At 53.1% G+C, this 20,020-nt stretch overlaps 1 protein-coding gene across 6 annotated transcripts in view; it reads left to right on the top strand.

The window, feature by feature from the left end:
• The window catches only part of DGKG (diacylglycerol kinase gamma), a 140,858-nt gene that overhangs the window by 92,394 nt on the left and 28,444 nt on the right, over positions 1-20,020 (top strand). For all 6 annotated transcript variants that reach the window (XM_005308632.5, XM_042853455.2, XM_005308628.5 and 3 more), the window contains 2 exons: positions 2,293-2,383; positions 13,066-13,267. In XM_005308632.5, coding sequence (XP_005308689.2) covers positions 2,293-2,383; positions 13,066-13,267 — 293 coding nt within the window. The remainder of the gene's footprint in view (positions 1-2,292; positions 2,384-13,065; positions 13,268-20,020) is intronic.

Here is a 20,020-nt window from a genome sequence, read left to right as displayed (position 1 = left end):
CACTCTCCCCAAGACCACAGTGTATTTTAATCCAACCCCTGATACATTTCCCTTCTCTCTCTGTTCCTGGCTTTGTAGCAGCTAATTCAATCAGCTTATTACTACCCTATGATTTACTTGGCTAGCACCCCAAAGCATGCAGGGGACTCTGAAACCATGAAATCACCTTAATCTCTGGTTCAAATGGGCAATGTGTATTTAATTGATATTTCTGTATTTTTGGTCCTTTGCTGCTAGACACTGACCACTCACCCCACTGACAGCTTTGGGGTCTTCCTTTTGAGATCCTCCCTGACGTGCCTGGTCCAGCTCTTTCCTCTATTCAGTTTCCGTTTAACCAAGCTAGCTGCTTCCTTGTGCCTCCATAATCTAGCCCTCGTTGCACCCTGCTGGGCAAAGTGATCCCCGGCCCCGCTCCCAGCCTCTTTTCCATGCTGCCCTCCACCGCTCGAACCCATGTTCCCACAGCTGGCATGGGACTGGGGAGATGCGCCCCCCTGCTGCCGCTATGGGGGCCAGTCCCTCTTCTCCGAACAGGGGTGACGACCCATGAGGGGCTGGTAGGGTTCCTGACCCATGGGGGAGTGCAGAAAGGGGTGGAGCAGAGAGCCTGCTGGAGGTCTCCTTTGCCTGGCTCTGCTGTACCCCATCCCCTGTTGCAGTGCCTTTCCCCTCAAGAGGAGAGCTGGGGACTGAGAAGAGCTTTTGCCCCACCCCACCTCTGTCCAGGAGGAGCTGAGAGGACCGCTGCCTCTGAGAACCCCTGTTGTGACTGCTGCCGTGTTCTCTAAGTTGTTACTGCAGACCCTGAGCAGTTCTGGAGAAGGCTCGGTGCACTTGACACCCGACTGTCTCTGCACTGCCTGGTTTGGCTGTCAGGGTGTGGAGCTGCTCCTGTGATATGCCAGTCCTGGCCAAAAGAGGAATTCCACCCCACTGCCTGGCTCAGTGTGAACATGCTTGTCGCAGTGTATGTACACCCCATCCCACTTTGGGACGGGACAGGGTGGTGATATCACCGCAGTTAGTCTCCCTGGTGGCCCTTGGGGTGAACGCGGTACAGCCCAGAGGCTGCGGTCAGGTACAGCAGCCCTTACACTCAGGGCAACACGGCCCAGTGGCCAGAGTCAGTCTAACAACCCCCCAGCCCTAGGACAGTGCAGCCCAGCAGCTAGAGTCCATGTAATCACCCTCGGGGACAGGGCAGGGCGGCTCAGCAGCCAGTGTTCAGCTAGCAACCCTCAGGTTCGGGGCAGTGCGGCCCAATGGCCAGAATTACAGCCTAATGGCTACAGTCAATATGGTGGCCCTCAAACACAGGGCAGCACAGGCTAATGACTAAGGTCAATATGGTGGCCCTCGTACACAGGGCAACACAGCCTAATGGCCAGAGTCAATCTGGCAGGGAAAGGTGGGGGCCACCACCAGGGGACTGATGGCCCAAATAGGGGGTCCTGGGCCCACCCAACTCCACTGGGCCCTGACCCAGGGCCCTAACAGTGACAGCGTGGTCCATCACTGGGTTAGCAGGGAATCCCACCAAAACACGCTCACCTCACTTTGTTGGGAAATACCATTTGGTCACACACACACACACACGGGTCGCTTCCTAACGTAGTTCCAGAAGCTGCTGTCCATGGGGCATCAGGGTCTCCGAGCTCCTCAGCGTGGATGGTTCTCCAGAGCTCCTTGGGCTCCAGGCCTCCAATCCAGGCAAGGGTTGTGGCGGCTCTTCAGCTGGAGCTTCAGTTGAAAGTCCTTCCCCTCCAGCCATCCACCTAGAATGAGCTGGGCTGCTCCCTTTTATACTGAGGCAGCAGTTGGAGTATGCCTAGCATGGCCAGCAGGGCGGGTCTTCCACCGCCCATAGTGTGGGGTTAACCCTTTCTTCTCCAGTGCGGGGTATGCACAACCCGTCACAAAGCTCAATGATTCCTCTTCTGTATCCAAAGCTGCGTCTGGCATCCCCTCGCCGGCATGAATGCAGGGCTTCAGAAACGTCTCCACTTCTCTACGCTTGGGCCTTGCCAGCCGCCCCAACAGCCCATATTCAGTTGGTCTCGGGGCATGTGTATGTATCACATTGGCTGGCCAGCGTCACTCCATGTAACAGTATCCCACTTTTCCTAGGAGACAAGCTTGTGGGCAGGGTCTCAGCAGCAGGCCGGTAGAATTCCCCTGTCAGTGGGGCTGGAGAACCCTGGCCTGGAGGGGAAGGGGTTAGAGATGGAGCCATGTCTCCAGACAAATGTGTTAATGAGTCCTCCCAACTCTGTGTGTTCTGTGTGTCAGGATGAAGAACAAGCTGTGGTATTTTGAATTTGGCACGACTGAAACCTTCGCTGCTACCTGCAAGAAGCTCCACGACTACCTAGAGATCGAGGTGAGCTTCAGCGTACGGTGACCATTTGTCCAAGCGTGGTATTGACAGCGTTCCCATCAGAGTCTCCTCCTGGAGGCTGTGCTCCTGGGAATGAAATGGTGGCTCTCAGACATCTGCCCAATGAGGGACTTCCAGGAGTGGCAGTGAATTGTGGCCGGTAGCAAGCTGAAATCAGAATATTGATTGGCAGAGGGTAACATTTTCAAAAGCACCTTGGTTATTTAGAAACCCAAGACCCATTTTCAAAAGTGGTTTAGGCACTTATGGCCAGATTTCAAAGGGTATTTAAACACCTAAAGATGCAGATAGGTGCCTAGTGAGATTTTCAAAAGTACCTCAGTGCCTAACTTTCATTGGATTGGTTAGACACCAAACCTACTTAAATGCTTTAGAAAACCTCACTAGACACCTATCTGCATCTTCAGGTGTCTAAATACCTTTGACAGTCTGGTCATAAGTGCCTGCCATTTTTGAAAATGGAACTTAGGGTCCTAAGTCACTGAGATGTTTTTGATAATTTTACCCGTAGGCTCCTAAGTCCTGTAAGTGATTTTGAAAATGTTACCCATCGATGCAGGTATCTGACCATACAGACCCACCTCCATTTTTGTTTCCCTAAAGTATCGTTTCAGAGCAAAGGCAGGTATCTGATCTCAAGCAATGCACCATTGTTACATTCAATAAGTAGACTGCAAACTCTTTGGGGCAGGCAGCATTTCTTCCTCTGCAGTTGTATAGCACCCAGCAGAATGGGGCCCAGATTCTGACTACGGCCTCTGAGCGTCATGCCAGTGAAAATAATAAATAGCGATCATTAGAGTGTTAGGCCAAGAAAGCCCAACTCCTGACCTGAAATATACTGATGTAACTGCAGCTTGAAAATGTTTTAGCATAGTCCCCTGAAACAGTCCTGTCCTCACTAAGTAGTTGGTATGTAAGTAGCGGTGTTCTCCACTGAAAGCAGCTCCATACTCCTGCTTGATTCGCTCAGTGACAGCTCGATCCAGGAGCGATTATGTGACCTCACTGGGGCGTGATGTCACTAGATATGCTGGGGACAGGGAGGAAGCTGGTTGAAAGGAGCAGGCTTCTGCTGACGTCCAGATCTCCTGATTAGCAGCCCGGGGAAAGGAAATGGACAAGACAGCTCAGGAAAATATTTTGGTCAAGTTTGTATATTTGCAAGGTGAATTCTCCTTAAACATATACCAGAGAGCTGGGAGCAGGGCACTTGCCCTAACTGCAGCCAGCTGCGGGAGAACAGAATACTCCTGTTTGTGCCTTGCAGCTGTACTGGAGAGTGGGCCTGGAACAGTCTCTCTCTGTAAACGCTGTGTCCGCACACAGCCGCCTTTTGGCGACATGGAAACAGCCTTTAATTAGAGAAAGGAGGAGGGGGGAGCCACTTGTCAGTGGTTGCTAAGAGCTCTGTCATTTTACAGTTCGCACTGGGGGTTTTGTGCTGTGTTTTTTTGTAAACTTCCTGCTTTCCTTATCTCTGAATAAATGAACCTTTTATTACTTATTCATGAGGGCTAGAAAAAACAGGTCGGTTGCCACAAAGGCTGACGTGGATCTGACCATGCAGGCCATGCTGCTTGCAATTTAATTCATGTCCAGCAAAGAAAATCCCAGGAGATCCTAATCTCCCGCAGTGTATCTCATCACTTAATTACAATCCGTATAGGAAAGGTTGGGAGGGAAATAAAAGAGGATGAATAGTATTGCATATGAAATCCTGCACTGCAGACAAGTGTGGGAAGTGGAACCAGGGAAAAAGATGCTATAGATAGCAGAGGGCATATGATGGAGGGGCCGGTGTTAGTCAAAGACAGCACCATGCATTCAGCCCATCCACAGATGGAGAAATGCATGTGGATTTTACCTCCAGCAGTGGAATTTTCCTCCATCCTCCATGAGGAAATTCTTTCCCCAGCTCTGCCCAGGCAGAGAGAGCAGAACGCCAGTCCCAGGAGTGCCCTCTGGGTCAGGCAGAACTACCTGTAGTGAGCTAGTGGAGGTGGGATCATGGGGACTGTTGGGTATGGGCGGCAGAGGGCAGAAAAGGAACCAATCGGCCCAGAGGATAGGTCTTTGGGAGGGACGCTGCATGGGAGAGAGGTGGTGGAAATCCCCCCTCTCTGCTACCTGACAAACCACCCAGACCCCCTCAAGCACCTGCCCTCATGTCACTGCTGTGGGTGTGGACCAGGTGGAATTCCGAGACCAGCTGGTGCGTATGTGACAGCATAGCAGAAGTGGAGGAGCACTCTGAAAGCATGTGCGTCACCTTCTGTGCAGCACTGGTGCTATCGTGGCCAATTAGAGCCTCGCTTTTGTTGAGCAGTGGGACCCAGGGGCCTGCCACACAACTTAGATCCATTGTAATGCAGGATACGTGGCCGGGAGTTGGGGGAGATGCTTTCCTGAGGCTTCGCTCCCCAGCATGGACAAGGGGATGGGTCCTGTCCTCTGATGTCAGTCAAGCAAAGAAGGACCAGTTAGGTGCCAAAGATGGAGCAGAAGGCCCCTCCCCTTTCAGCCCCTCAGCTATGGCTTTGTGGGCCGGGAGGGGGGAGAGGGAAAGAGGACTGTGACTGCAGCTGATGGAGGAGGGCTGGGGTGAAGTGTCCGAAGGGTAGGGATGATTCACTTTGTGGACAAAGTGAGGGGAGAAAGCTGTGGGCCTGGGCCTCGCGGCTGGGTTCCCACTCTCCTGTGAAAGAGAATTCTGGGTTAGCAAGGGAAGTAATGGTGCCTCCCTGTGTTGCCCAGGGCAGCCAGACCGGGCCAAGTTCATGCCAGCCAGGTATCTTTGGAATAGGAAAGATACAGCAAAAACAGAGACCAAAAGGGAGAATGGAATGATTTTCAAACCTGGAGAGTAAGACACTGCTGTCAAAGAACCACCAAAACACAGCAGCTAGGGTCACTTCACCCCGCCTCCATGTCCCTCCACTGGCCCCTCTCCTCCACCACAGCAAACACAAGCTCCACATCTTGGCCTTTAACACCCTTCTCCATCCAGCCCTCCTCTCCATCCGATCTGCTCACCTGTCGAGCTGTTGGCCCCAGCGGTACCAGCCTGCCTGTCCACTTCTCCCCCGACAATCTCCATGCGCTCTCCCGCATCACCAGCCATTCCTGGGGAAAAGTCCCCACAGAAATTCATAAAGCTGCCACCTTGTACTTCTTTAAATCCTATTTTTAAAACATACCTGCCACAATGTGTCTTTACAAATACCTCTCAACTGGGGATGTTGACCAGCTTTTCTGAGATGTTGTGTTCGCTTTATGGCAACTCATCCTCCCATTCTAGTCTTGCCCACTGGTCTGGTGTGTGTCCCCGTTGCCTGCTGGCTGACATGCAGACTGAGTTCCCTAGGCCCAGCCATGTCTGTACATAGCCCCACAGAATGGGGTCCTGATCCTGGGGTGGGGTTTCTAGCTGTTACTGCAATACAAATACTAAATACTAATGACAACATAGGAATGTGGACTGTAACCCCTCAGTGTAAAAACCTCAGTGAAGGAAGGCAATGTATCCAGCCACACAAGAGGGTAGGACAGAAAGGTGAGCAATAGTTTGTCGTTAAAGAAGGATGTTTAGATGAGATATTAGGAACATTGGGCAGGGGAGTATAGAGTCATAACGTTTAAGGCCAGACGGGTCACCAGATTGTCTAGTGACCTCCTACGTATCACAGGCCATCACCCAGCATCTGCAGGCTAAATCCAGCAACCGGAATTAGACTAAAGTAGTCCAGAGTAATTAGTAAAGGAAAGGTGTGCAAGGCAGCATCGCTAGTGATGGTCAGATTAGCGTCGGTACTGGAGGGGAGTTGATCTGCCAAGATGTCACGTTTCTGACTTGATGACCGAGGTGACCCCTTGGTCCCTAGTACTGATCTCTGACTCTGTGACCGGCTGGCCTCCCTGAACTGTTCTGTCAGCCAGCCTGGCAAAATTACAGAGTGAAACTGTTGATCTCTGAGCCACACCTAGGATTTGTGTTTGAAGGTGAGGGAAGATACACACCGCCCCAAACAGGTGGTGGTGCTGCCATGGGATGGGGGGAAAGATTGGGAGGGGAAGGGGTTGTTAAAATCCCAGACTTCTGTTCCATGTCTCTGAATGTTGTGCGGAAGCCATGCTGCACAGCGATGCATCCTGTGGTTTGAGATCGGCGCTGTTGATCAGGAGCAAGTGCAGGTATTTCAAGCGCTCCATCTCCGTCGCAAGCATGGGTGTGTTATGTAAATCGCCGTCCCAGGCAGCAAAGTGTTAACCTAGCAGCATTTTAAGTTGAAATTCCCAGTCCGGCCTCCCTCCAGCTCTGAGGCAACTGCCATGAGGGCAGAGAAATGGCGGTTTTGTTTTGGAAATTGGCATCCGTTATGGGACAGCTCCTGGAAATGAATTTGGTTTTCCCCCAGCTGCACATTTCTACGGCCAGCCTCCCTGCCAGCTGCCCCTTCTCAAAGAGCCCATTGTACCAGGCTGGCACACAAACAGAGGAGGGTAAAGGGGGGGGGGAACACATTCCCTGCTCGTTGGATGTTCTTCAGTGTGTTGTGTGTGTATGTGGCGTCTGCACCAGGTTCTTAAAGCCAGCACAAACCAACCCAAGTTCTGTTAAGCCCAGCAGAGGATGGGGGTCCTTTCTAATACACCTGTTTTCCCAACCCCATAAAGGCACCGGAGTGTATAGGATTTGGCAGATTACATTCCTTTTGGACTGGGTCACCACCTCCATCCCTTCCCTGTTCGGGCCAGTAATGTTTAGCCTAAAGATAAAAATGGCTTATCTGGTGTCCTTTTCCAGCCATCCAACCTTGCTGCACTCCTGGGTCCATTCCTTCATTTGTTTCATCTGTTCAATGGCTGCTGTATTGAGCCTGTAATCTCCAGAATACCTCTGTTCCTCACTATAGATCTACTGTGAAATAACTGTCAGCCTAGGGGGCCTGTAGTAGTTCCGGGATGGGGCTCGTCCCTTCCAGGGGCGCCTGGGAGCCAGGCCGCCCCGCTACAAAGCTAATAACAGTTCAGAGCTCAGGCCCTTATGCAGGGAGTGAGCACACAAGTAACAGTTCAGAGCTCGGGCCCTTATACAGGGACTGAGCACACATTAACAGCCCCGGCCCTAGATCAGGGCGGGGCAGCAAACCAATAGTCAATCAGTGGCCCAGGCCTTGTAGCAGGGGCTGGGTCAGTTTGTGATAGCCCAGGCCCTAGGTCAGGGCAGGGCAGCAAACAAATGGGCTGTCAGGAGGAGGAGACAAGGAGGAGGAGAGACTGCCACCCGGCGCGGGGTGGCAGGGGGGAACACAGGCCCACCCACTCCACTGTGTTCCAGCCCGGGGCCCTATCTGCAGCAGTCTGTCTGCTGCGCAGTCAGTGGGGATCCTGACCGCAACACACTGACATGGGTTCGGGGTCTGCTATCCCCGGGCCACTTCCCATCTCCTCCTCCATGAGTACCTGTTCATCCTGAGTCTCGTCTGCCGTGTCCCAGATCATGGGCTCCTCCGGGCCCCGAGCACCGGGTAGGCTTGTCGCTCCCTCTGGGCCCTCGGCGGGGGGAAGCTCAGACCACTCCTCAGGATACCGGGCCCTCGGCAGGCTCGGCCAGTCCTCCTCTGGATACCGGGCTCTCGGAGGCTCGGCCCGTCCTCCTCTGGATACCGGGCTCTCGGTCGGCTCAGGCCCGCGGGAGCTCGGGCACCAGCGTCTGTCCTCTCCTGCTGCCGGCCAGCTACTGAGCGCTGTGGCTTGGCCTTTATACTTCCTGTCCCGCCCCTTGACTTCCAGGGGGTGGAGACAGGCGGCGGTGGCTCCGCCCACTCTGGCGGCTGTTCTGGCTCGTCCCTTCCAGGGGCGCCTGGGAGCCAGGCCGCCCCGCTACAGGGCCTATAGGCCATGTCGACACTAGAGAGTTGTACTGCTTTGACTATACCAGAATCGTCCAAGCAATACACCCCACCCTCGGCATGGACACAGGAATACCTGTAAAAATGTGCTTATCCTGGGATAGCTCATCCCCCCAAGGTATCTTCCTGCATCTTTAGGTGCCAGCTGCCTTTGTAAATCTGGCTCTAAATACTCAGCTACCTAAATGAGTGTGTACATGAATTAGCAGTTAGGTGCCTGCAACCGAGTTTAGGTAACTAATTACAGACTCACGTACCTAACATTAAAGACCCACACTTGAAAGGCTGGCTAGACACTCTGGGTATGTGTGTGTGCTTTAGTGTTTAATAGCCTTCCTCTTAGCCATCTCCACTCCCAGGATATGTTCACGCCACCCAATGTGGACGTGCTCGTTCCAGTCTCAGTACATAGGAGCATCCCAGTGTTCTCTCCCCACATGTCTGTATGTCAGAGGTCCCTCCATGTCCTCTCAGGCTCCTATTCCCTTGTCCATCTCCTGCACTCCATCTCCCACTTCTCAGAAAGACTGGAACAGGAAGGGCCAGTTGCCCAGCTCCATTCGCTCCAATGGAAATGATCTGTGTGACTTCAGTGGAGCTACATTGAGTTACATCAACTGGGACTGGACCCTTACTGTTCTTCCTGCCCCTAAACAAGCCATATCCTATTGCATCAGCATGTCTTTGGCACTTCCTTTTTCTACCTGCATAGCGTTGCCTGGTGACCTGCAGCTTGGAAGCTTTACAGACCCTAGAAGTCTGCAATTAACCAGACGCAGCATTCAGAAGTTATCATGTTAAAGACCAACAGAGAAATGCCATTGAGTTGAGCGGCATCGAGTCATGGATCAGTACCCCACTGCGCTAGGCACTGTACACGCACTTCAAGATGTTAGAGGATATTTTACTTCTTATTATTTTCAAAAATATATTGAAGAATGAGTAACTGAAACAAAGCCCCAAAATTCTGAGTTTAGCTTAAAATAAATAAAAAAACATTTCTGGCTTTTCACAATCAAGGGTGAGCTAAAAAAAGAGAAGACTTCCAAGCATTCTGGGGGATAAAAAAGTATTGCATATACAAAGATAAGTGTGTATGTGTGTGTGCATACTGGTATATTCATTTGCAGGCAGATTCACACACATAATCATGTGGTAATATTTAAAATGTCCTAATTTTTTATCATGAATATTTAAAATGTCCTAACTTTAGCATGAATTATTGAAAAAAATCCCTTCTGGCCCTGCATTTCTATGATTCTATAAGGGCGGTTGTGGAATGCCCATCATTGGAGGTATTTAAGAACAGGTTACACAAACACTTGCCAGGGACGGTCTAGGTTTACTTGGTCCTGCCACAGCATGGGCAGCTGGGCTAGATGACCTCTTGAGGTCTCTTCCAGCCCTACATTTATTTCTATGATTCCAGGAAAAATAAGGTTGAGGTCCTCACTCAGCAAGAAAAAGAGTCAAAATGCTAGCCACAGAGAATTAGAGAGTTCTTCGTTATCCAACACACATTCTTCTTTGGAAAACACGGAGGACAGAAATTCCCTAGCATCATCAAAATCCAAGAAAAAAATCACATTTCTGATCCTTGCTCCGCTGTTACTTAGCAGGCAAAAGAACAGATGTTTTAAAGCCTAGGAAATACATTTTGAATGCAAACAAAGATTTTTCCCCCCTACATGCGTGGTAGTTTTAGCAATATCAAGGAAGATCTTTACCCTTCTACCTTGAAGAAACCACACCTAATTTTTCCACCTATAAGTCATCAGCTTTCCCAATCAGAAGACGATGTCAGGGTAATAGTATATAGGGGGCACTTCATGGACACCACAGTCCAAGTATTGTTTTGTTTATAAAATATTCTACCTGCTTGAATGCTGGCAGAGGAATTAAAGTCATTTATACAATTAAAAACTCTATTTACTTGTCCCTCCCTCTAGTCCTTTGGAAAGCCACAAATACCTTTTCGTGTAGTTTTCAAATGTTGCAATTTTTCTATGTAACACAGAGACGCCTCAGTAAGGACTCCAAGTAATGAATGCTTTATTGCTTTCCTAAAGAGGCTCCAAAATTGACAATTTTTTCTTTCACATCTTTAATATTGTTTTCTGCCAAAGTCAACCCAATTTTCCAAATCGCATTTAGAAGAAACAGTATCCAGTCCTCAAAGGAATAAGGCTTTGAAGAGCCAAAATATGTCATTCTCTAAGGTACGTTCAAATAATAAGAGAAGAGGCCACAGGAAAAGGTAGCTGAGCAGTGGACGTTTTCTAAGCTGCTGTAGATAGAACATGATGAACTGTGAGCGGTGATTTGAGAAACTGTCCAGTTAGTGACATCAGTTCCACTGGAAATTACGTGAAAAAATATCTAATCAGACTTCTCTGGGTTTTTTAAATTTTCATTTAAAATATATAATAAAAAAAATCTTGTCGCCAAAAGAAAGAACCGACTAATGAGAGAGTGTTTCTAGGATGGGAGTTCTTGAGAGTTATATTTGATCCCCTCCACTCCCCGCACCCTACATACAATATTCAAAATAGAAATGCCCGAACAACAACATGAGAGACAAGGTGGGGGAGGTCATATCTTTTATTGGACCAGCTTTTGTTGGTGAGAAAGACAAACTTTCAAGCGTACACAGAGCTCTTCTTCAGGTCCTGAAGAACAACAGACTGACAGAAGTTGGTCCAATAAAAGATATGACCTCACCCACCTTGTCTCTCTGATACCCTGAGACCCACACAACTGCAATAACATAGCATGTAAGATTCTGCCAGGTCAGGTGCTTGTATAACATCTGCATCTCCTGACATCCGGGAGAGACGAGGTGATGCTCAGTGCTGACAGCTGCCCCCCACCCAAGTTGGTTTTAAGAAAAGCTGTTTGAAAAATGCTAATTATTTTTCATGAGAAATTTTTAAAAATTGATATTTTTGTTTTCATCAAAATGTCCTGCAAATGTTTTTGGGGATTTCAAAAGACCACAACAGAAAACTTGGGGCGGGGGTCAGAATTTCTGTTTTCAGTTACATTTTTCAGTTTGGGGCAAAATGTTTCCTGGCCTCGTTGACATGTTTCCATGAAATGGAAATTACTCTGTGAAAAATGTTGTTTGACAAAAAGCCCTTTTCACGGAAATTACATATAGCGGGGAATTGTTTTGACGGGCTCTAGCATTAAGCTGTTTAGGGCTTGGGGTTTGTGTGTAATGGAGATCACCTTTCATATGGGGTCAGACCCCCGTGATGCTGAGATCAAAGGTGCTCCCCCGCTGGCACTCCGGAGGGTAGGTATGCATGACGAGGAGTCAGTGGCAGGGCATTCTCAGGGAAGGGCCCTACACTCTGAATTCACTTCCCTTGACTTAATCCACGACAACCTGACTCTGTTGGTCTTCAGGGCACAATGCAAAGTCTGGGTGTTTCCCCAGGTTTTCCATAAGGGGGTGACTGAGCAGGGACTCATTGTTTGCAAGGCAGGCCCTGTAGCGGACGTTGTGCCAGTTTCAATTTAATAGATGAGCTGTATTTCCTGTCCATTCCATATGCCTCTAGCAGTTCTGAACAGCACATGGAATACATTCAAAGACTAACAAAATGCGCTACCTGCCTATCAGCCCCGGGGCTGGGAAGAAAAACAGACATTGTTTGTGAAGGGGCTGCATGCGGCCTGGTCTGAACTGCTGCCTGCACGCAGAGTACGGTGGAAAGACCGATGTGTGGCACAAGTCGTCACTGGCCTCTCTGAGGGTAGGATTCCCAGGCTGTTTCCATGGGGCGGGGCTGGTACCCAGAGCAGACCCCCTGTGTGCTGCCTGCTCCCCAAGTGGCAGCCTGAACTTTTTGTATCCCAGCCTGGGCAGTCTGTGTGTGCAGGCCAGAGATCAGCAGCTCTGTCCTCTGGCTCCAGTTCAGCAAAGCACTGAGGCATGTGCCTAACTCGAACCACACGAGTAGCCCTGTTGCCATCCATGGGTTTTCTCATGTGCTTAAAGCTAAACACGTGCTCAGATACCTGTACCTTGCTGAATCAGGGCCAGACATCGCGTGCCATGAATACACTGTTCTGTTCACTGTCCTCTGCCCTCCACACTGCTGGGCCTCACCACCCAGCCAGAGCCAAGTCATGGAAATCACTAGCCATTCAGATGAAAATGGCTCCTCTTCTCTCCCCCACCCCCAAAGAGACATGCCTCCCCATCTCACAGTCATGGAGCGTAAGGCCAGAAGGGATCAGCTGGTCTGATCTCCGGTACGTCACAGGCCATTGTGTTTCAACCTGAACGCCCCTGCATCGAGCCCAGCCACTTGTGTCTGACTAGCATGTCCTCCAGAAAGGCAGCGGTGCTATTTCAAGGGACTGATGTGATTTTTCCATTTGCCACATAACGACTCAGTGCTTTGATGAATGCTGTGTGGTTGCCTGATTTGAGGCTCTCTGCTTTACACTTCTGTCAGTGCCTGTAGCCGCGCACGGTAGATCAGGATGTCCGGACCATTTCCTGGTGGTGTTCCTGGCATGCGGGACCTCGCCAGTTCTCCTAGCCTTGGCCTTCTCTGGAGTTCTGGGGAAGTGGACATGCCTCTGCAAGCCCAGCTCCTGGGAGCTCTGCATCTGTCCCTTCTTCGTGTCACTGTTGTGTGCCCACAGGCCCCACCCAATCAGGGCGCTGGGCTGTGTCCGTAACCCGGGGTGTCAGTCAGTGTCTAATGCCTGACCATGCTTGTCTCTATGCAGTGTGACGGAACGCTCCTGGACCTGAGCAGTACCTCACTGGAGGGCATCGCCGTCCTCAACATCCCCAGCATGTATGGCGGCTCCAATCTCTGGGGCGAGACCAAGAGACAGCGCAGCTATAACCGGATGAGCAAGAAAGTGCCCGAAAAGTTGCACTCCACGGTGGTCACTGATGCCAAGGAACTCAAGTTCTGCGTCCAAGGTGAGCTGCGAATGCCATCACTCCCAGTGCATGGAGAGGCTGGGGGATGGGAGGCGGTAGGGCTCGATAAAGCACAGAGCGGGGATGACTGAACTGTGCATGTATCTCTGTAGGCGCTTTGGTCATGGCTTAAAACAGGAGAGCGAGAGAAGGTTCCCAACAATAGGTTTTACAGCCGAGAGTGGTTCTTTCATGAACATTTAACTGGCCCAGAACAGAGGTAAATCCACACTGCCCTCATCCCACCTCCTTCCCTTCTGTCCATGACACCCAAAAATCTTTGTCCATTTGCCAACCCTTTGGGCATTGGAAAGCCCTGGAGAATGGTCAAAAGATGGTTCCTTTGACTATCCTGACATGGCCCCATGTATACAATGGCGTTAATACTCCTGCCTTTCTCCAACTCAAGGACCATCTCTCCCTATGTGTACAAAGGGAGCAGGTGGGTTATCCCCCCTTCCCCTCGGTGCGGGTGGGTGGTGAATAGAGTGCCCTGGGTGTGAATGGGGGCAGGACCAGCTGTGAGTGAACCTCAACCTGCATTGCCAGCCAGCCAGGATGCTGTGGAGCAGAGCAGAGCAAGTGGGGGATTGGTTAGCGATAACCCAGTGGATGGTGTGGGGATTATTGGACACAGATCTCAGTTAGGTCAGCGTAAGACTCAGGGCCTGGTGTCTGTGTCTGGGCTCTGTCTGAGGAGGCTGTTTGCTGATTGCTCTGCACGGGGAGTAGTGGGGAGCTGTCGATGATGCCTTCCCAGGCACTGTAGGATGACCAGGTGTCCAGTTTTTGACCAGAACACCCGGTCGAAAATAGACCCTGGCAGCTGCGGAGAGCACCACTGACCGGGCTGTTAAAAGTCCAGTTGTCGGTGCTGCAGAGCTAAGGCAGGCTCCCTACCTGTCCTGGCTCTGCGGTGCGCCCTGGAAGGGCCAGCAGGTCCGGCTCCTAGTTGAGGGGGCCACAGGGCTCCGCTTGCTGCCCCTGCCCTGATCACGAGCTCTGCACTCCCATTGGCCAGGAACTGCGGCCAATGGGAGCTGCGGGTGCGGTGCCTGTGGGTGAGAGCAGCACGCAGAGCCGCCTGCCACACCTCCGCCTAGGAGCTGGACTGGCTGGCCACTTCCGGGGCACATTGTGAAGCCAAGACAGGCAGGGAGCCTGCCTTAGCCTCACTGCGCCACTGACCAGGAGCCGCCAGAGGTAAGCCTGTGCCCCAACCCCGAGCCCCCTCCCACACCCTGAACTCCTCTGCCCCAGCCTGGAGCCCCCTCCTGCACCCCAAACCCCTCATCCCCAGCCCTACCCCAGAGCCCACATCCCCAGAAAGAGGCCTCACCCTCCCTGCACCCCAACCCCCAGTCCCAGTCTGGAGCCCCCTCTCACACCCAGAACCCCTCTGCCCCAGCCTGGAGCCCCCTCCTGTACCCCAAAGCCCCAGCCCCACCCCAGAACCCGCACCCCCAGTCAGAGCCCTCACCCCCTCCCACACCCCAACCACCTGCCGCCTTCTGCACCCTGAGCCCCTCATTTCTGGCTCCACCCCGGAGCCCGCACACCCAGTTAGAGCTCTCACCCCCCTCCCGTACCCCAACCCCCTGCCTCAGCCCATGAAAGTGAGTGAGGGTGGGGGAGAGCAAGCCACCGAGGGAGGGGGAATATAGTGAGTGGGGGGTAGGGCCTCGGGGAAGGGGCAGGGCAGGAATGTGGCCTCAGGGAAGTGGGGGGGCTAGGGTGTTCGTTTTTGTGCAATTAGAAGGTTGGCAACCCTAAGGCACTGGCTGGGGCTTCCTGGCTTGTTTCCTCCTGTTGTCTGTGTGGTGGGGCGGGTGCGGGTCGGGGGCAGCAGAACTGGCCGTGGTGGGGCCCCAGGTACAGAGAGAGTTGTCATGGGGCTGGGTTACCGTGAGTTGGTGGTGAAGAGCTCGGGCTGTGCCAGCGAGCCAGGGGCCTGCGGGCGTTCTGGAGCCCCTGAGCTCCGGGCTGTGGGCAGCTGCTCTCCAGAGCAGAGGGAGGTGATTATTAACGTGATCAGTTGAGGCACAGGTGCAGGGTTCTTGTGGGGAGGGGAGTGCTCGAGGGGGAGATGCAGCCTGCCGTGGGGCTGAGTCCTGGCAGCATGGGAGGGGGCAGGAGGAGAATGTGAGGTGCTGCCTGGCTCTTCAGAAGTCTGACCCCAGACGGCAAGGGCTGGGGCGTTCTTGGCAGTGCCCTGGGAGGCCAGAATTCCTCTCCCTGCTGGTGGAGTCTCGCTGAGGGATGGAGGTGGTAGCTGGTGGCTGCTGTTGCTGGAGCAGTCGTTGCTGCTTCGAGGGGAAAAGATGGGAATGAAACTGTGGAGCTCATCCTGTTATACTCCCTCGAAGCCCCTACTGCAGCATGGCCAGCTCTGGCATCTGCACGTTTCACGATAGCTGGTGGTTTTCTGCAAGCCCCAACTCCTAGAGTCAGGTGATTGTGTGAGAATCTCAGCTGGCCTTTCTAGCCCTCCTGGTTGAAAAGAAAACCTTTTGAGGGCATGAGCTGAGGGCGACCTAGCAGCTCAGAGACCAGAAGACAGAGAAACAACTTTTACTGTGATTTAAACTCTCATGATTTCTAAGCCAATCTCATAATTTCTGGGCCCTGACTCAGGACTTTTGCATGCTTGGGGTTGGCACTGCTGTGGGGGACTTGCAGGGCCGGCTCTGGCTTTTTTGCCGCCCTATGCAAAAAAGCCACACACACCCCCCGCCAGCGCGGCAGGGGAGGGCACCGAGCAATCCCCCACCGGCAAGAGCGCCGGTAGGAGGGCGGGGAACCCGGCCGGGGCTCTCCGCTCTCCCCGGTGGCCAGAGCGCCAGGGGGAAGGCGGAGAGCCCCTGGCGGCCAGAGCACCGGGAGGAGGGCGGAGAGCCTAGGGTTACCATACGTCCGGATTTCCCCGGACATGTCCTCCTTTTGTGTGCTAAAAATAGCGTCCGGGGGGAATTTGTAAAGCACTCACAATGTCCGGGATTAGCAGAGAGTGGCTGGGAGGGCTGCAGGGAAGTCCCGGGCTGGACTCAGGAGCAGCTGTAGAGGAGCCGGATCCGCCCTGCATTCTGAGCCAGCAGCTCCCTTGCAGCCCAGTCCAGCAGCACTGTGCAGGGCCAGACCGGGTTTTGTTGTGCAGGGCCAGACCGGGTTTTGTTGTGCAGGGGAGCTCAGCCAAGTGTCCGGCTCGGCTGCACAGAGCCCAACACTCTGTTCTGAGCAGCAGGGTAAGGAGGTCAGGGGGCAGGAAGGTTCTGGAGGTGGAGGTCAAGAAACGGGGGGGGCTTTTTGGGGGGAGTGGAGAAAGTTTTGGGCAGTCAGGGTACAGGTAGGGGGTAGGGTCCTGGGGGGCAGTTGGGGGGGGTCTTAGGAGGGGGCAGTTAGGGGACAAGGAGCGGGGGGGGGTAGGGGGCTGGGAGTTCTGGGGGGGAGCTGTCAGGGGGCAGGAGTGGAGAGAGTGATCGGAGCAGTCAGGGGACAGGGAGCAGAGGGGTTTAGATGGGTTGGGAGTTCTGGGGGGGGCTGTCAGGGGGCAGGAGTGCGGAGAGGGATCGGAGCAGTCAGGGGACAGGGAGCAGAGGGGTTTAGATGGGTTGGGAGTTCTGGGGGGGGCTGTCAGGGGGCAGGAGTGCGGAGAGGGATCGGAGCAGTCAGGGGACAGGGAGCAGAGGGGTTTAGATGGGTTGGGAGTTCTGGGGGGGGGCTGTCAGTGGGTGGGGAGTGGTTGGATGGGGCGTGGGAGTCCCAGGGGTCTGTCTGGGGGTGGGGGTGTGGATAAAGGTTGGGGCAGTCAGGGGACAAGAGGCAGGGAGGCTTAGATAGTCCTGGGGGGCAGTTAGGGGCAGGGGTCCCAGGAGGGGGTAGTCAGGGGACAAGGAACGGGGGGAGGGTTGGGAGGTCAGGGGGGGCGGGAAGTGGGAGGGGCAGGGGCGGGGCTAGGGCGGGGCTCCTCCCGTCCTCTTTTTTGCTCGCTGAAATATGGTAACCCTCTGAGAGCCCAGCCGGGCTCTCCGCCCTGTTCCCAGCGCTCTGGGCGCCAGGGAGAGCGGAGAGCCCCGGCCGGGCTCGCCGCCCTCCCCCCGGTGCTCTGGCCGCCGGGGGGAAGGCGGAGAGCCCCCGGCGGCCAGAGCGCCGGGGGGAGGGCGGCGAGCCCGGCCAGGGCTCTCCGCTCTCTCCGGCGGCAGGAGCGCCGCGGGGAGGACGGCGAGCCCAGTCGCGGCCCCGCTCTCGGGCCAGAGCGCCCCGCCACCCCCCTCCAGGCGCCGCCCCAAGCACATGCTTGGTGGGCTGGTGCCTGGAGCCGGCCCTGGGGACTTGGGAGGGACTTTGAAGGTGCTTGAAGGAAGCTCTGCAGCTGCTATTCCCTTGACAGTGGCCTGTGAAAGCCCTGATAGGCTGCCGCGCAGTATGACTTAGACAGCCATGGGAGTGGCACAAACTGGAGGGGCACTGCCCGTTGCTTATACCTCCTTAGTCAGATAACAGGCCTGACTCCCTGTGGCCCTGGGCCTGGTGTGGCAATTTCCACCTGCACCACCTGTGCCCAGGGGAGATGGCTGCAGAGGTGCAGGGCAGGGGGAATCGGGCTCAGTGTAGTCACACCAGCATGCATAGCTCCCCCCCTCTGTTTGTGGCTATGTTCAGAGGGCCCAAACTAAACACTTGCTTTGCAAATCTTGTCCTCCATAGGAGGACACAGACCAAGGGCTTCAAGAGAATTATACCCTGGTCCCTCCCCATTTTAATTCCATCCTTCATCCAGACTTGGGCATGGAGATAAACCCTTTGCGGTGTGAGAGTCAGCACTAGTGACAAAGTCAAAGTAAAGGGAACCCACAAAGAGGAGGCAAGGGTGCCATCCTGCCCCAGAGGCAAAGGATGGGAAATAAACAAACACAGATTTATTAGAAAGCCCTCTAGCTGCTTGAGGGAGTCAATACAATAAACAAACAGAACCCCTTGTGTTTTTCAGCCTCCTCAAGTTTTAGTCTAGCCTCCAGTCTCCTACGAATTGGGGATTATTATATAGCACAGATTGTGTGTGTTCACTAGATATGAATTGAGTCATATGCTTAACTACTAGTCCTGCTAGCCCATAAATCCAGTGGGGATAGCTCTGCAGATTGCCGTTCAATATCTCAAAGCAAAATCTTTAAACATAGGGAGATGCCGGGGATTGTTCCTGAAGGCGACATTTAGGGCTTCTGTGGTAGGGCTCTGTGAAGTGCTTCCACAGGGCTAGGAAGACAGAGGAACTTCAGAGCCCCAATGTGCAAAGGAGAAGATGGTATAAAGGGGCAGGGGGTAAATTAACTAACCACTGGGGAGTTTGCGGGAAGAGAGAGCTGCTGCAGGAGGGGTGGGTTCCACTGTAACGCAAGTAACTCCAAAGGGCATGCACAGAAAACTAGCAAGGCTTTGTGGGATTATTTTAAGTAGGAGCTGGGGGAGAGCTGCTGGGTGCCAACGTGCAGCAGAGGCAGACAAAACCTTCTGTCCAGGTGTCAGTGAGACACAGCCATCTCTGAACTCAGCAAAGTGTAGGGCAGAAATTACAGCTGGAGAAGGGACAGGCTGAGATCAGAGAGAAAAAGCCCAGAAAGCAGTGAGGTGCCAGAGTTCAGCGTTAAATAACCTGTGTCTAGAACTAGCTGTTCCGAGAAGCAATGATGCTGAGAAACAGCTTCTGTAACTCTTGTCCCAATGTGCTCTGACCATCCATTGTTCTGGGTGATTAGACTGAGCTGCCTCTCGGAGCTCCCTCAGCACTGCACTCCAAGCCGTGTTCTTCATTGGGATGCTGATAGCATAGCCCTAGTGGCATGTTTGTACTTATGACTTGGAGCCATACGGAGTCATGTGTGTGATCGAAGCACCTCACGTTCTCTAATGTGTTACCTTCACATGCCCAATAGGAAGGAGAGAGAAGTGCTCCTATTCCTCCTGTCTTATAACTAAGGCTGCATGTCTGTCATGGGGGTCCGTGACTTCTGCAGTGGCTGACTCTGGGGCTGACTGAACAGATCAGGCAGCCCTTGTGCCAGCCGCACCAGCTGCTGCTGGGGCAGTTTGGGTATGGGAGGGGGCTCAGGACTGGGGCAGGGGGTTGGGGTGCGTGGTGGTGCTTACCACGGGGGAGCTTCCTCGAAGCGGCCGGCATGTCCCTGCAGCTCCTAGGTGGAGGGGCCAGGGGAGCTCCTCGCACTGCCCGTGCTCCTAGGCACCTCCCCCCACAGCTCCCATTGGCTGCGGTTCCTGGCCAATGGGAGCTGTGGAGCCGGAGCTCATGGCGGGGGGCAGCATGGGGAGCCTCCCGGCCTTCCCTCCCGCTAGATGCTGCAGGGACACACAGAACCGGGTAGGGAGCTGTGAATTTTTGTTTACTGCCCGTGACCTGTCCATGACTTTTAATAAAAATATCCATGACTAAAACGTAGCCTGTTCTTGAACAAGGGAACGTTCAATGAGATTGAAAGGTGGCAAATACAAAATTGATCAAAAATACTTTCTTACCCAACACATTATTACCTCCTAGAACTCACTGCCATTTGATAACTTTGAAATCGAGGACTTGGTAGGATTGATAAAATGTCTCTTACTATGTGTATGTACAGCACCTAGCACAATGGGACCCTGATCTTAGTGCTACTGTAAAACAAATAATAAATAATACCAAATAATAATAAATAATAGGCAAAGAGTAACTATTAATGGAATGCATCTGTAACTTTCACTCCA

The sequence above is a fragment of the Chrysemys picta genome, chromosome 9 (genome assembly GCF_011386835.1).
Source record: "Chrysemys picta bellii isolate R12L10 chromosome 9, ASM1138683v2, whole genome shotgun sequence".
NCBI lineage: Eukaryota > Metazoa > Chordata > Testudines > Emydidae > Chrysemys > Chrysemys picta.
Note: the sequence above shows the minus strand (reverse complement) of the source record. Positions and strands in the feature narration are given on the sequence as shown.